At 54.4% G+C, this 13,199-nt stretch overlaps 1 protein-coding gene across 1 annotated transcript; it reads left to right on the top strand.

Annotated features, from left to right (window-relative positions):
* The first annotated feature begins 4,238 nt into the window (after positions 1 to 4,238).
* Positions 4,239 to 11,599, top strand: KRT8 (keratin 8). Its single transcript, XM_010986646.3, has 9 exons — positions 4,239 to 4,673; positions 7,245 to 7,453; positions 8,155 to 8,215; positions 8,632 to 8,727; positions 9,342 to 9,506; positions 9,803 to 9,928; positions 10,513 to 10,733; positions 10,874 to 10,932; positions 11,222 to 11,599. Exons 1-9 carry the CDS (start codon positions 4,332 to 4,334, stop codon positions 11,380 to 11,382), a joined length of 1,440 nt encoding a protein of 479 aa, XP_010984948.1. The 5' UTR covers positions 4,239 to 4,331; the 3' UTR covers positions 11,383 to 11,599.
* Positions 11,600 to 13,199: the final 1,600 nt, after the last annotated feature.

Raw genomic sequence — 13,199 nt, 5'->3', positions numbered from 1 at the left:
ACCTGACTTTGGAATCCATCTACAGTGAACCCAGCAGACAGCTGGTCAGCACGCCTCGGCCTTGAGACCTCTAGGGATGGGAGCTTGCTGCCTTTCTCGGCAGGTCATGCTCTTCCCTACTGGCTTTAGTCATCAGAGCCGTGTTTATCATGAAGACAAACAGTCACCATTTACTGAGTGTTGACTAGGAACAATTTTGGCCTTGAGGCACAGGGCACAAAAATCAACAATCAAATCACCTTTATTATTCATGATGTGGCTTACTGATGGGTGTTCCCACCATCTGTGGCTTCCCACTTCAACGATTTGTTCTTGCTGCCTCGATGCTAAACCCAGGTATTTCCATGCCAACAACAAGATTTTAAGTTATTCATCTTCTAAAGTGATTTCAGTGCTCTGAGGACACTGCCCTGGTTACTAAGCTAGAGGCAGGGGACCTTACCTTCAGCATCTCAACAAAATCTTCTCATCTATCCCCTGAGCCCTATGCTGGCCCACAAAGTCCCTGCTTTATATATGTGGCTAATTTATGCTTTTGTGGGTTTTCTTTTTTTGTAACAGCTTTATCGAGCTTTCATTCACATGCCATCCAATTCGATCATTTAAAGTGTACAATTCAAAAATTTTGACTATTTTCATACGCTTGTGCAACCATCACCATAATTGAAGGTAGAACATTTTCATCACCCACCTAGGAAATTACATACTTTTAGAATTACCTTCCCCCTCCACCCACCAGCCCAGCCTGGAAGTGGTTTGGCCACCAGGGATCTGCTTTCTGTCTCTAGAGATTTATTTGCCTGTTCTGGACATTTCATGTAAATAGAATCAGGCACTATGTGATCTTCTGTGTCTGGCCTCCTTCACTCGGCATGTTTTCAAGGTTGTAGCCCGTATCAGCGCTTCTTCTTTTTTACCGAGAATATACACCATCATACAGATATGTCACATTTTGCTTCTCCATTCATTGATTGGCGGACACTTGCGTTGTTTCCCTTCTGGCTCTAGTGAACAGAGCTGCTATGCATGTCCTGGCTTTGTGTCCGGGGTCCTGATCACTGAGAAGAACTGGTTCAGACCATTTTTTCCGACGATTGTGAGGGATGTAGTGATCAGAGCTACCCCGCTCACCCGTCTCTGCCCTCAGCCTTGACACAGGAGCTCAGGGCTTCAGGGCCCCCTGGGGTCACCCTGTACCATCACCATGGAGGAGGAGGGGGCAAGTGTCTCCTCCTTTATTCTAATCTCCAGGAAAAGCAGTTTGGGGCAGAGTCATCTGGGTTGGGCAGTCACCGAAAAGACTTTCTTTTTTCTTGGGGTGGGTTAGGTAATTAGGCTTATTTATCTACTTACTTTGCTTTTTTTTTTTTTTAAATGGGGGAAGGTAATTTTAGGTTTATTTATTTGTTTTTAGTTTTTTAAACAGAGGTACTAGGAATTGAACCCAGGATCTCATGCATGCTAGGCAAGCACTCTACCTCTGAGATATACCCTCCCCCCTCTATCTATTTACTGTTAGAGGCAGTAACGGGGCTTGAACCCAGGACCTTGTGAGTGCTAAGTGTGCACTCTATCACTTGAGCTATATACTCTCCCCAAACACTTTCTCTTTTGATGGGTGGGCAGAAGTGGGCAGCAGTGTGCCGACCACAGTGGCCAGAGACAGCCTTACAGGGAGTTGTCCCTGAGAACACTGCCACCCCAGTCTGCTTTTCTCTTCCCTCACCACTTGGTCTTTGTCCCAGGGCCTCCCCTTCCTCCTGCCTCCACCCCGGAATCCCAGGCAGGGGCCATTGGAGAGGGCAGCTCCGGCCTGTTCTCTTGCACCGAGCTTGGGGCATGGGGGGCCCCATGCCCCATGGGGCCGGGGGTCTCTGGGCAAGAGGGAGCTGACAAGTGAGACACTAACACTTCTGGCCCTGGAATATTCTGGGCTGCCCAGCAAAGAGAGACTCCCCCTGGGTGAGATCTGGGCTGGCCCTACAGCCTGAAAACCACAGGGTCCCTTTGTCCTCATCTTAAACAAAAGACACTCCTGGAACCAGGGAACCAGGTGGGTGGGGGTGGAGAGGCTGAGATTTCAGGGGGGGCTCTGGGTCACAGCTCTGTGCTCAGGACTTCAGGCAAGGTCTCTCCCCTCTCAGTCTGCCCTGGGGCCCTGGTCAGCTCGACAACAGTGTGGGGGAGAAGTGGGGAGCTGGTTGTCCTCCCTCCCCAGGGCTGTCATACCTGTCTGACCAGCCCCTGCCTCTCTCCTTCCGCCTTCTCTGTGCCTGGCTTGGCATCGGGCCCATACCCCTCCATTTGGCCCCTTTGGTCTCCGGAGGGTGAGCTCTCTCTGCCCTGCACGGTGTGGGTGTCTGTTGGGGAGAGGGTAGCTTGCATTCAAATCACTCCTTGGAAAATTAAGCATTGTTTAAAGGGGCTGAGAGACGGCCTGGGCCTGGTGCAAACAGGTACTAGCTGGATTTCCCTCTGCCTGGTTCAGCGTGGCAGGAGGCCAGAGCCTGGGGATGGTGGGGAGGAGAAAAGAGGGGAGGGGAGAAAGGGATGTGGTCATCATGTCCCCTCTGAGAGTCTCTGGGCTTGTCTTTCTGGAAGGGACTTCAAAGTGTGTCCTTTTGTGTGTGTGTATGTGTGTGATCTGAAGGGAGCTTATCTGTGTGTCTGTCTTCGGATTTATGGGGGCTTCTGGGTCTCATTGTCCCTTTGTAGGGGTGTCTCTTCTTGTCCTCTGGAACCCTGGGTGTCTGTGCTGGAAAAGGCTGGGGAGGAAGGTGCACTTCTGCCTTCCGTGGGCTGGGGGATGGGGGCTGGGGGCTGGGGGCCGCCCCTCCCTCTCCCTCAGGGGACCTGTTGGTCTCTCCAGTTAAGAGCCACCTAATCCCCATTTCATGCCCTGCGGGATCTATCAGAGAATCCAGCCCGAGCCATTAGGTAATTGCAGCTGGAATCTCTGCCTCGGGGACCCAAACCTCCTGCTTTCCACCCACAGCCTGCCCCAGCTGGCCCCACCCAGGCCTGGGGTGCCTTACTCAGCGCCCCATTCTCCAGTCTTCTGCAGGTGCAAGCAGTGTCCCAACCTGCTCTCCTGACTCATTCTCATAATGGATTCAGGGAGACAGGTGCAGGGACTCTTCCTCCATCTCTGCGGGCCAGCTGGGGGCCTGGGAAGAGAAACAGAAGGAGGGCCAAGGTGGCTGCAGGTTGACTCACATCAGTGTCCCCCCATACATTCCCCCTCTCACCCCACAGTCCTGCCTTCCTTCCTGTGATTCACATACTGGGAGCTCTGGGAAAGACTCCCCAAGCAGCAATGAGAGTGATGAGATGAAGACCCCACGCGGCTGCCCTCTCTCCTGAGCTCTCCTAACCCCTCCCTACCTCTTTAGCCCTTATTTATCATCCTTTGTGCCTTTCAGCAAGGCCCACAGTGTTCAGCCTGGCCCGGGGAATCCTGTGATCTTGGGAGGAGAGGAAGACACTGGGTTGCGTCCAGGAAAAGTGCTGTGTTGGATCTCACTTTAACCTGCACCTACAGCCCCAGAGGGGAAGGCAGCCAGTGCGTGCGTGCGTGCCGGTGTGTGTGTGTGTGTGCGCGCGAGCGCACGTGTGCACATGCGGGCTCTCATTCATTCATTCATTCATTCATTCCGCAAATATTCATGCAGCCCCTCTTGACACTGTACAGCAATAACTGAGGAGAGATCAGGCAAATGGTTGACCTCAGGTTCAAGGACTTGGAACCCAGGTGTCCTGTCCTCCACCCTGGGCAGATCCTCGTAATCAAAGTGGAAAGAAGAACACAAAGAACGAGGGGTTGTGTCTCTGGGGTATCAGCTGCTCAGAGGAGACCCAAACGCCAGGGACCCCTTTCTTGCTAAGCTTCCCAGTCCATGCATTCGTTTCCCACCGGAGGGAAGGAGACAGGACCCAGGAGTCCGGGTGCAATGGCTGGGGGGACCTGGGGCATGTCTCTTTGTTACAGGGAGCTTGTGCAAGGCTGGTAGTCTTCCTACTTTCACATTCACTGAATTGCCCTTTCCTGGGCTCAGGGGTTGGGGGTTGGGGGTGGTAGTGCTGGCCTGGGCTCCTGGGTGGGAGCAGCTCTCTGCTGCCCCCACCTGAGACCGGCCTGTAGGTGGCAGGTGTCAGGTTAGGCCCTGCCCCCTCAGGGCCTAGCCACTCAGATACAAGGCCAATCCCCTCCTCCTGGGCTGGGCTCTCTTTTATAAAAGGCCATTCGAGGAGCTGTCCCTCACCGAGAAGCCTCTTCTCGACTCCGAATCTCTGCCTGCTTCGGCCTCCTCGCCTCCTTTCCAGTCTCCACCATGTCCATCCGGGTGACCCAGAAGACCTACAAGGTGTCCAGCTCTGCCCCGCGGTCCTTCAGCAGCCGCTCCTACACCAGCGGGCCGGGCTCTCGCATCAGCTCCTCGGCCTTCTCCCGGGTGGGCAGCAGCAGCAGCAGCTTCCGGGGCGGCCTGGGCACCAGCCTGGCTGGAGGTTACGGTGTGGCCCCAGGTATGGGGGGCATCACACCTGTCACGGTGAACCAGAGCCTGCTGAGCCCCCTTAAGCTGGAGGTGGACCCCACCATCCAGGCCGTGCGCACCCAGGAGAAGGAGCAGATCAAGACCCTCAACAATAAGTTTGCCTCCTTCATCGACAAGGTGAGGTCTCCCCCTGCGTGGCTGGCTGTGCCCGGGCGGGACCAGGATCCCAGCCCTTCCTCTTGGTCACCCCACCCTCGTGGGCTCATCTCCAGCCTCCACTGGGCCTGCTGCTGGGCCCCACCTGCTCTGGCGACACTCTCCTTTCCAACTCTCCCCTTGCACTGGGGTAGGGATGAGGGGGGCCGTCTGGGGGGTTTCTGACTCTAAATCTTGGCGCTCCCTCCCTCCCTTGCCCATCTCACTCCAACCTGAGTTCTGACATCTGTAAAGCTTTCTGCCTGGAAGAGTCCCAGCTGTTTAGGTTGTCGGGTGGGAGGGGAGTTCCTGCTTCAGGGTCACCCTTCACCCTTAGCCCTGCCCCAAGCGCTTCCCAATGGTGCTCCTGGGCTTCAGAAAGTTTTTTTTTAAAGTTAGGGTTTGATAGGATTGTGGGAGAAGGTAATGGGTGTCTTGATCCAAACAGGCAAATACCGATCCAGGCCTTTGGCGTCCCAGGGCCAGAGTGTGGGGGGCATCGCGATGAGTCATAACTTGGGCGGGGTGGAGGGGGGGCCCGGGAGCCGGCGGGGTGGGCGGGGCCGAGCTGTGGGGTGAGGGGCTGAGGCCTGCCGTCTTGGCCACCCGCTCTTCTACCTGGGGAGCTCTTCGCATCTGGGGTTGGAGGGGATGTGTGTCGGGGTGGGGTGAGGGGGGTGGGGTGGGGTAGGGTGGGGTCGGGGACGCCAGTGCTGGCTTCAGGAAAGCCTATCCAGGATTCAAAGTCTGCGGGCGTGGGACACCCCACCCGGAGTTTGGTGTCCTGTTAAACCCCAGAGTTTATGACTTCAGATAAGGCATCCATCGGCCAACGCCCCTCTCCCCTCTCGGCCCTGGTCCCCCTTCCCTACCCTGGCCCTGCCCCAAAGGCTTGGCTGCACTTTACCAGGGAAGGAGCCAGGCCGGGTTTTGCAGCTTTGGGGTTTTGCTGCCTTAGGGGCCCCGGGGGGGCCCCCAGCGCTGGAGGATCAGGTCCCTGCCTGCTGACGGGCTCCTGGGAGGTGTTGCGGGAGCGGAAGTAGGGAAATTCTGGGGCAGATTAGCGCCCTCGGGAATTGGAGTCCACCAGGAAACCCGCCCTCTGTTCTTTGGAGAGGGCTTGCTGGTTCCTTGGCTTTAAACACCCTTGACTTGACTTCTTGACTGTGTTTTCCTAGCTCTGGGGTCCTCCCAGTGAGTAGCTCAGCACAGGCTGTGTCTGATGTCCTGGTTCCCAGTGCTCTGCCTTTTCTTTGGACTACCTGCTAAATCTGATTTCCTCATCTATAAAATGGGCATGCTAATCCCTAAATCCAAGAGGTCTCCCCTATTCAAGCATATAATGCATGTAAAGAGCTTAGCAGTGCTTGGCCCACATTAAGCAGTCTAATCAGGCTAAATGTTACAACCACTTAATATTTTTAAAAAAAGAATCTTGAGGCAGAATGAGCTGGAGAAGAAACCAACTTACAGAGGGATTTACTGGATCTAGACCAGACCCTTAAAACACACTTTCCTTCTGAGTCCTTTCAATTTAAAAGAAATTTCATGGGGGAGTAGTGGGTATAGAGCATGGTTGGCATGCATGAGGTCCCGGGTTCAATCCTCAGTGCCTCCATTAAGGGGGAAGGGGGAAATAAAAGAATCTGCAACTTTGGGTTGATAAAGAAAAATGTATTACTCTTCTTGGAACTGGTGTAGTCTTTTGTTTAAAAACTTCCCTTCCAACATGCCTTCATTTCATCCTAAAATCTGGATTCCTCGAACCCAAGGAACCTAGGACCTTTGTGTTTGGGGCAAGAGGAGAGGGTTGTGGATTTGGGGTGGGGGTGGGATGCTGAGAATCTCAAAGGTGGGGAAGAGGGAGTCTGCAGACAGATGTACCTCTCTCTTGCCTCTTCCGGGCGAAAAGTGACTTCTGCCCAGAGATGGGCCTCCTGATAAGGCCTGCCTGAGTTCCTCCAGGCCATTGCAGGGTTGAGGAGTCTCGGGCTAGGAGAAGGGAAGCAACTCAAAGTTATGCAGCGCAGGTCAGTAGAAGTGTTTGGCTAAATCCTAGGTCTTCTGGCCAAGGCTCTCCAGGCTGTAGGGCTAAAGTTTCCCTTTAAGCTACGAGTCCCTCAAAGCCACTCCAGATAATAGTGATGATGATAATACTATTAGATATGAACAATCTACATTTTCTTTTTCAATTATATATCAAGTATTAATCAAAACCTGGCTATTTTTATTGACCTGTAATATACAATCTAAGTCAGTAAGACCCATTTGCTTCCACATAACTCTTAGCTATCCCTTTCCAACCATGTATACCCCTTGTCTCCCCCCAAGCCCAGCACTAGAGGGACATGGCTACTAGGGACATGGACCCTACTTACCATGCTGTCTCTCTCAGATCATAGGTGATCCTTCCAGAACGGCTAACCAGGCCCCTGGGTTCTGGAGCCCCCAGTGCTTGGGGAGTGGATGAGGGGAAAAGACAGCACTGGCTTCACCCCAGACCCTGAGCCCTGGCCTGATGTGGACCTTTGTGCTACCCACTTCCTCATGCAGGTGCGGCACCTGGAGCAGCAGAACAAGATTCTGGAGACCAAATGGAACCTCCTGCAGCAGCAGAAGACAGCCCGGAGCAACATAGACAACATGTTCGAGAGTTACATCAATAACCTTCGGCGGCAGCTGGACACTCTGGGCCAGGAGAAACTGAAGCTGGAGGTGGAGCTTGGCAACATGCAGGGGCTGGTGGAGGACTTCAAGAACAAGTGAGCCTCCCTTCTCCCCACTGCCTCCTCCCCACTGCCATCTCCCCACCTGGAGGCATCCTGCCCTGCCCCACACCCACCCCTTGGGACCAGAGTCCGAAGCCCCAAGGGCCCTCTGCTTGTTGGGCAGTGCAGTCCTATATAACTAAGGTGACCGCAGGACAAGGCTTTCTCAGGACAGTCTAGGTTTACACCCATTGTCCCAGTGTAACTGTTAGTAGCACCTCCCCTCCCCCTTCAATCTCAGAACTGTCCAAATTTGGACAACAAATTATCTATTAATGTTTACGTAGTAAACCTAAGATGGGAGTGAGAGGTAGCCAACAGGCCTCTGTTGTATACTAACAGCCCTGGCCCCTATTTCTTCCTTACCCCTGATTTCCAGCTCATTCCAGAAAGTTCTGTTTTGAGGTCTCATGTCAGTCCCTGTTGCTAACCCTCTAATATGACTATTATGCCTAGAGCAATGTGTATTCATGGCTTTGGAGAGAGAGTTCCCGCTCCAGGCCTCCCCACTGGCTGATGATAGTATGGGGGTAAGGATGGGGAGAGAGTAGCTGGCTGGGGCAGCAGACCAGCCATCTCATATCTTCTTGCATTTCCATTAACCGAATTTTCTAGATATTCTTGCTCCCCTCCAAAGACTCACGGTAAGCTCACCTTTGCCTTCATCCTCTGATTCTAAGTCTCTCCCTCCCCAGGTATGAGGATGAGATCCAAAAGCGTACAGACATGGAGAATGAATTTGTCATCATCAAGAAGGTGAGGAGGTACCCCTACCCCCACCAGACACTGGAGGCTTTCTGGGTTCTGTCCTGAAATACTAAGTAATGGGACAACATTTGGGTACCTCCTAAGTATCTGGCATAGAAAGGTAGACAAGGACAGAGAAGTAGTTGGGTGCATTTGGACGGAACTCTGGACATTGCTGTTGGGACATGGTTAAGGAAATGGAGTAGATTTGGGTGTCTGGCTCCAGAAGGCTTCCTGGAGGAGGAAGAGGGGAAAAGGTATCTAGGCTGGGGATGTGTGTGTGATGGGGCAGAGACTGGACTGGACCAGGCCACAAAGTGAGGTGGGCAATTAGTTAGGAGGTTCTAAGTCCAGGCCATCAGGTGTCCCTGGGTTGGGGTCAGGTGTGGGCACTCACTCGGGCTCCTGTCCCCACTGCCCCGCAGGATGTGGATGAAGCTTACATGAACAAGGTGGAGCTGGAGTCCCGCCTGGAAGGGCTGACTGATGAGATCAACTTCTACAGGCAGCTGTATGAAGAGGTACGTTCTTGGTGCTGGTGACCGAGGTTCCCCTGTCCCGTCAGAGGCTCCTCCCAGCCCCCAGTGCACCCACAGATGAGGGCCACCACTGAATAATTAGAGTCGCCAATATTAACCCAGCGTGGTTGTTCTATGTGTTCTGGCCCCTGCGTGAGGAGGGAGGGTTTGTTACCCCATTTCAGAGAGAAGAAAATGGGCTCAAAGAACTGAAATGGCCTGTCCACGGTCACCGGAGTGGTGACACAGGCCGGTTCTGGCCTTCTCTGTCCTCGAGGCCTTCGTTCCGAGGTTTTGGGCTGTGTGGGAGCCCTCTGTGGGTGCCATAGGGTGCCATACTGGTAGCTGAGACGGTGGAAGGGCTCTGCCCCTCTGGTTACTCACCCCAAGCCAGGTTTCCTCTTATTCTGGCCTCAATTCATCTTTACTTCTCTCCAGATTTCAGGTCTTTGACCCATCTTCCTCCTTCGGGAACTTTACCTTCTTCCTGGCCCTCACTCCCCACTGCTTCTCCTCTGTTGTGGGCCCCCGTCTTGTCCTGTACGGAAAGCCTTTCTGCAAAAGGGGGCTCCTCATGTGCAGGGCTGGGGCCTCACCACCTTCCCTCCCCACCACAGGAGATCCGTGAGATGCAGTCGCAGATTTCGGACACGTCTGTGGTCCTGTCCATGGACAACAGCCGCTCCCTGGACCTGGACGGCATCATCGCCGAGGTCAAGGCCCAGTACGAGGACATCGCCAACCGCAGCCGGGCCGAGGCCGAGACCATGTACCAGATCAAGGTGAGATCAGGGTCTCTAGGCTGGCGCTCCTTTTCTGGCCAGTTCTGTGCCCTAGTTCTTGCGGAGGAAACAGGATTTCAGACTCTACTCTGCCTGCTGTGAGCTGGGCTGCCGAGTAGTTCTGGGGGACAGGGATGTCCCCATGCCCGGAGGTCTGGAGGAAGGCCTTCCGTGGTGTGTGCAGAGGGGAGGGGGGAGAGATGACCTGAGTTCTGGTGGCTTGGCTGAGAGGGCACTCCCCCTCTGATGGATCAGGCAGGCCCCTCTCAACCTCACTCCTTGTTTTACCCCTGCAGTACGAGGAGCTGCAGACACTGGCTGGGAAGCACGGGGATGACCTCCGTCGCACAAAGACGGAGATTTCTGAGATGAACCGGAACATCAGCCGACTCCAGGCTGAGATTGAGGGCCTCAAAGGCCAGGTAGGGGCTGGGCTGGGTGTGGTAGAGGGTGTTGGGCCACGTCCGGGGGTGAGAGAAGAGAATGCAGAAAGGATGAGGAGACTGGGGTTTGGGGAAGGAATCCTAGACCAGAGTCGGGAGCCGGAGGGGCAGCTACAGTCCAGATTGCTGCTCCTGGGAGGCTGAGAATGTCCCTGGGGCCATGAACAGGGGTCAAAGGAGGTTGGGCAGATAGATTGGGGGTCCAAGATGCCTCCCCCAAGCCTGCTTTATTATATCTGTCTTATATCAGGGTAAGATTGGGTTCTGGTGCTTTAAGGAAGTCTAGAAAGCTGACATCTAGTCCAGTTGGGGGTGGGGATAATACCTTACAGGGTCCCAGGTGAGAAGTGTGAGCCGGAGAAGGTGCCTGGACGCTGCTCATGTTTCCCCATTCTGCTTCCTGAGTCTCACTCCCCTGTAGCATTTTCTTTGATTGAGCCTGGTGGAGTTGATTAGTCCAGATTAAGGAAGGGGGACCCTAAAGGAGGGGAAAGGGAGGGTGGGTGCAGGGGGAGGCCACCAGCCTCTACTCCACCTGCTTACCTGCCCCCGTCCCCCGACAGAGGGCTTCTCTGGAGGCCGCCATTGCCGATGCTGAGCAGCGTGGGGAGATGGCTGTCAAGGATGCTCAGGCCAAGGTGGCTGAGCTGGAGGCCGCTCTGAGAACCGCCAAGCAGGACATGGCACGTCAGCTGCGCGAGTACCAGGAGCTGATGAACGTCAAGCTGGCCCTGGACGTGGAGATCGCCACCTACCGCAAGCTGCTGGAGGGCGAGGAGAGCCGGTGGGTGTGGGGGGTCCTTTGACTGGCCCTGGTGCCCCATCCCCTGGGACCTGGGATGGGGAGAGGCAGGACTTGGGTTCTGTTGTCCTGGGACGGGGCCAGGCATTGGTCCTGATACCCCATGTGTCTTCTGGGTACAGGCTGGAATCTGGGATGCAGAACATGAGTATCCATACCAAGACCACCAGTGGCTACTCAGGTGAGTGTCCTGGTCCTGGGGTGCAGGGCAGGGCTTTTTACATAGCAGCTCCTACACAGTTCCCTCTGGTACAGCTGAGGAAGCTGGGGCCCAGTTAAAGTCCTGTCCAAAATCTCATAGCTAATAGCAAAGCTCTGTCCCACCCTGCTCCTGGTCTTCCTTGGAGGAGTGAAGCAGGACAGTTCCCCATCCCTGGGGACCATGTAGGGAGTGGCAGGGGGAAGGGGGCATGGTGCCTGAGTTGTCCATAGGCTCCTGCGCTCACATGGCTGCCTCTGTCCCTGACCAGGTGGGCTGACCTATGGGGCCCCCTACGGCCTGAGCTCCCTGGGCTCCGTCGGGCCCGGCTCCTTCAGCCGCACCAGTTCCTCCAAGGCTGTGGTTGTGAAGAAGATTGAGACCCGCGATGGGAAGCTGGTGTCTGAGTCATCTGATGTCCTGTCCAAGTGAAAGTCTCCTGCAGAAGGAGCCATGCAGGGGGGGCATTGGCACGGGAGACCTGAGGCTCAGCCCAGGTCCTCAACCCATCCTTGGTGAGGGTTGACTTCTCGGGCTCCCCTCTCCTGCCCATGACCCCAGTTAAAGGCCAATTCAAATGTCTTTTTCAGAATAAATCCAAATCAAGTGTCTTTTTCAGAATAAAGCCCCAGCTGGCTCTGCCAACCCACATGCTGTGTGCAGCCCTTGTCTGTCCATGGGGTGGGAGAGAGGTGGTCAGGATTCCTCTCCCTGGGAATCAGAAGCTGGGGGCGGGGCTGGGAAGTGGCGGGGCACCGAGGAAGAGTCTGGCCTCCTCCAGGCTGTTCCCAGAGAGACTTGTTTGCTGGAAGCCAGCTGATCTCAAATACGCCATTTCATTCTATCTGTGTAACAGATCCCATGAGGGAGGCAGAGCAGGTTTTAGATGGCATATCCGGAGGGAGTTAATTTCTTTCCCCTCAGACCTCACAGGAGGGGTCTTGCCTACTTGCTGAAACAGTCTGCAGGGTTTAGGGCAGGAGCAGAGCTGGGTGGAGCAGAGCATCCCTGGCTCTTGGCTCCACTGCCACCACCCATGGAGTTCCAGGCAGTCACGCTGGCCCCTTAGTGCTGGACTGAGTGTGGACAAGCCCTTAGCACATCTGAGGTGGGGCCTTGTCAGACTTTCCCAAACACCCAGGGAGAATAAACATCTATAGAGGGTTCAGTAGTAGGGACAGCCTGGTCCTGGTAGGAAGCTCAGGTTCTGGTCCTGCTGGGGGGTGTCCCAGGGCTCTGGGGCCCATGTCACTACCTCCCTAGCTGCCCACCTCAATGGAGCTGCTTCCAGACTGAGCCCAGGCCTTCTACCTCCTCCACCCGCTCCATCCAATCCAATCCCCGGACCAGGGCCAGGGTTCTGGACTCTGTCACAATAAAGGGCCTCACTCTTTGATGGTAAAACTTAACCGCACTGTTATTTAGCGCAGTGACTTTAACTTTTGCTGCAGCCCCTCTCAGTATGAAATTCATTTTTACCACGATCTGCATAGAATAATCCCAACCTTCTGCCCTCTGTTCCGTGTGTGTGACCTGAGCCAGGAGGGTGGTGTTCAAATTCAGAGCAGGCGCAGCACCCAGTGAGAGAGACCTCTTGCCCACTTAGGCCCCAAGTCAATATTTTCAACTCCGCCCCACCCGATCTGGAAGCCAGTCACCTGTCTTATCGGGCCCTGCCTCCGGGCAGTGGGCACACGGAGGGCAGCCAAGGGCCCCAACAACGTTCTGGAGCTTCCACGCCCTGGCTGTTGGTTCTAGGAAAGGCAGGAAAGCCCCAAGGAGAGTTCCCTTTCCCTTCCTCTCTCCTCCCTTGCAGGTTACTGTGTATCTCCTTTGTGATTGAGGACATTCAATGTTCAGGTGACACCATCCCATTTACCTTTTGGTATTTAAACACGTAAAGGAGCTGGTCGTCAATTCTCATGTAGATGAGGACACCGAGGAGGGAGGAACGTGAACGTTTCTTTAATACTGGTTTGATGGTAGAGCTTGTGCTTCGTCACATTCCAACCCTCCTGATGATCCTGCGAGGCAGATGTTAAAATCCACTCCTTAGGCTTGCAGATTTGGGGTAGAGTTTCACCATAAGGGATAGAAGTGGGGTCCTGCCATTTTGGCCAGTGCTTTTCTGACAATACTGGATTTTTGTCATATGTCCGTACATCACATGTAGCCCAGAGATTCTAACCTTGTTTCTGTTTTTGAATAGTTAGTAAGTGTTCCTTTGTATGTAATTCTAAAGTACAAAA

The sequence above is a fragment of the Camelus dromedarius genome, chromosome 11, assembly GCF_036321535.1.
Source record: "Camelus dromedarius isolate mCamDro1 chromosome 11, mCamDro1.pat, whole genome shotgun sequence".
In the NCBI taxonomy this organism is placed as follows: Eukaryota; Metazoa; Chordata; class Mammalia; order Artiodactyla; family Camelidae; genus Camelus; species Camelus dromedarius.
Note: the sequence above shows the minus strand (reverse complement) of the source record. Positions and strands in the feature narration are given on the sequence as shown.

Bases quoted from the DNA above. Each gene is read 5' to 3' on its own strand.
- KRT8 (XM_010986646.3), top strand. From the start codon at position 4,332: ATGTCCATCCGGGTGACCCAGAAGACCTACAAGGTGTCCAGCTCTGCC. The intron at 7,454-8,154 runs GTGAGCCTCCCT...CTCCCTCCCCAG, and splicing joins GTGGAGGACTTCAAGAACAA to GTATGAGGATGAGATCCAAA. The intron at 9,507-9,802 runs GTGAGATCAGGG...TTACCCCTGCAG, and splicing joins AGACCATGTACCAGATCAAG to TACGAGGAGCTGCAGACACT.